The 1,957-nt window shown below is 34.1% G+C and overlaps 1 protein-coding gene across 1 annotated transcript; it reads right to left on the bottom strand.

Moving 5' to 3' along the window:
- Positions 1-552: 552 nt before the first annotated feature.
- On the bottom strand, positions 553-1,488 carry LOC145788210 (uncharacterized). The gene is made up of 2 exons (XM_082599907.1): positions 1,363-1,488; positions 553-821 (listed from the first exon to the last, which is right to left on the bottom strand). The coding sequence occupies exons 1-2, from the start codon at positions 1,432-1,434 to the stop codon at positions 564-566; spliced, it is 330 nt and encodes a 109-aa protein (XP_082456033.1). The 5' UTR covers positions 1,435-1,488; the 3' UTR covers positions 553-563.
- Positions 1,489-1,957: the final 469 nt, after the last annotated feature.

Here is a 1,957-nt window from a genome sequence, read left to right as displayed (position 1 = left end):
GCGACGTGGCAGTCGTGATACCCCCCTTTCAAGGGTTAATATGCTTGCCCATGGCAGCAGGGGACCTGGAGCCACCGGAAACACATAGGCCTAACAATGTTGGCGTTGCAGTTTGATTTTAAATGTTATAGTGAAATGTTTATAATACTAAAGTTACGTTTTATTAGTGTTTGCATATTTTTCCTCACCATATACTCAATTGGAAGTGGCTATTTTTCCACACTTAACGCCGTGGTTACAAGCAGGTGTTGCCAGAGTTAGGATTAACGTTAAGAAGGGTCAAGGTAAGGGTTAGAGTTAGGAATAAGATTAGCGTTTTCATCTTTGCCCAAGACTAAAAAAAATTACAAAATTCAGGCTTTTGTTTTCAACAGCTTTAAACTTTTCTCAAATTAGACCAGAATTCCTTATCTGGCAACACTATTGAGGTAATTATTACACTATATAGTGTAAATGTCGCCACAGCTTTTGTAGTGGCAAAAAATATGACTCCTCATACGTATACAGCACTTAAGTTCAGTTTTTTTTTTTATTTCTGACCATCACAGCGAAAACAATACACGTCAACATAGTAAGGTTCTAGAAAAGTTCTTTAAAAGCGCCTTCGTAGAGGGTTTCTGTAATCTGTATGGATTGCTGTATACCTTGCAGCTTGCACAGTCCAAGTCCGGCAATAAGCTTTCTTCACAATAGTCATGATATGCATTAGGCAGATTAAGGTTGTTAATTTCATTGCGCGCAATATGTCGGTGTAATACCTCAATTTTCGAAGGAAATATCCCCGTCATATGCGAATTTCCACCTTCCAAATCTTCATTCAACTGTAAAATACAAATAAATTCAGTAATGCATTATCTTCATGAAGTGCCATTAATCTCTCTGAACTTGGGTGACCATTTGATGCCATAGTTCTTTAGCATACCAGTAATGTAATGCATATGTTTTGTGTAAAATAAATCACGTTCAATTGCTATATATAGTAGGCAAAATTGGCACCCAAAGAAGAACGTTCATTACCGGTACCTCAAAATGTAAATATAGCTACGGAGTTATTGAATTAATGCACTTCTAAAGTAGCACTGTCATCATAATGGTGTATATTGCATATTATGCTTTTGAAAGCTAACTTTTTCAACCTGCAATTTTGTATTTCATTGGCTATATTTCCAAATTTGATATTGATAATATTATTATTACTATATATTTGCATCAGACCAATCAGTCCATATTAATTACCATACATGCAAAAAGACAAAAACAAAAAATACAAGAATAATCACAATAACCCGGTTAACAGATAATGGTGTTGCGGAGAATTGTTAACGAGTAAGCTGCAAAAGTATTAAGTGTAGTTAAACATACCTCATCAAAAAATTGTACGATAAGTTCTTCTTCACTCATGTCTCGAAGAGCCTCCAAACATTGTGATAACATTTTAATGACTTTTTAAAACACTATAATAAAAAACCTTTCTGTACACTTATTGCTGTATTGTAATAAACATATACTGTATTTATGAACATTCTCTATTTGTATTATGCATATAAATTGTTTTCTATATCATGAGTGGCTCACGAGTAACATGCTAAATGTGACATATCTGAAATATAGAAGTGCTGTATTTCCTTTTCTATGAAGCTAGCTGTTTGCATTCAAAAGTAAGTTACCAATACCTTAGCCCATCGGTGTTTAATTCAAACATAGTTATTTTGCTTACCGTATGTATGTGGTTACGAGAATTAGTACAAGCATATTTTTAGTGGAATTGGCTCAAAATCAACCATGGTTGCGGTAATGAATAAGAACTCATAATATATAGGCTACAAATGTGTCATGTCAAAGGCACTCTTCATTTAGGTGCAAAATATCTTAAGTGGAACAAGAAAGGAGATGACATACTTAACTTTATATTTTTATCAGTAGTAAACAAACAAGTTTTTTGCCAGTACATCTGCAG

This window comes from Aplidium turbinatum, chromosome 2 (assembly GCF_918807975.1).
Source record: "Aplidium turbinatum chromosome 2, kaAplTurb1.1, whole genome shotgun sequence".
Classification (NCBI taxonomy): domain Eukaryota; kingdom Metazoa; phylum Chordata; class Ascidiacea; order Aplousobranchia; family Polyclinidae; genus Aplidium; species Aplidium turbinatum.
This window is presented reverse-complemented; position numbering and strand designations above follow the sequence as displayed.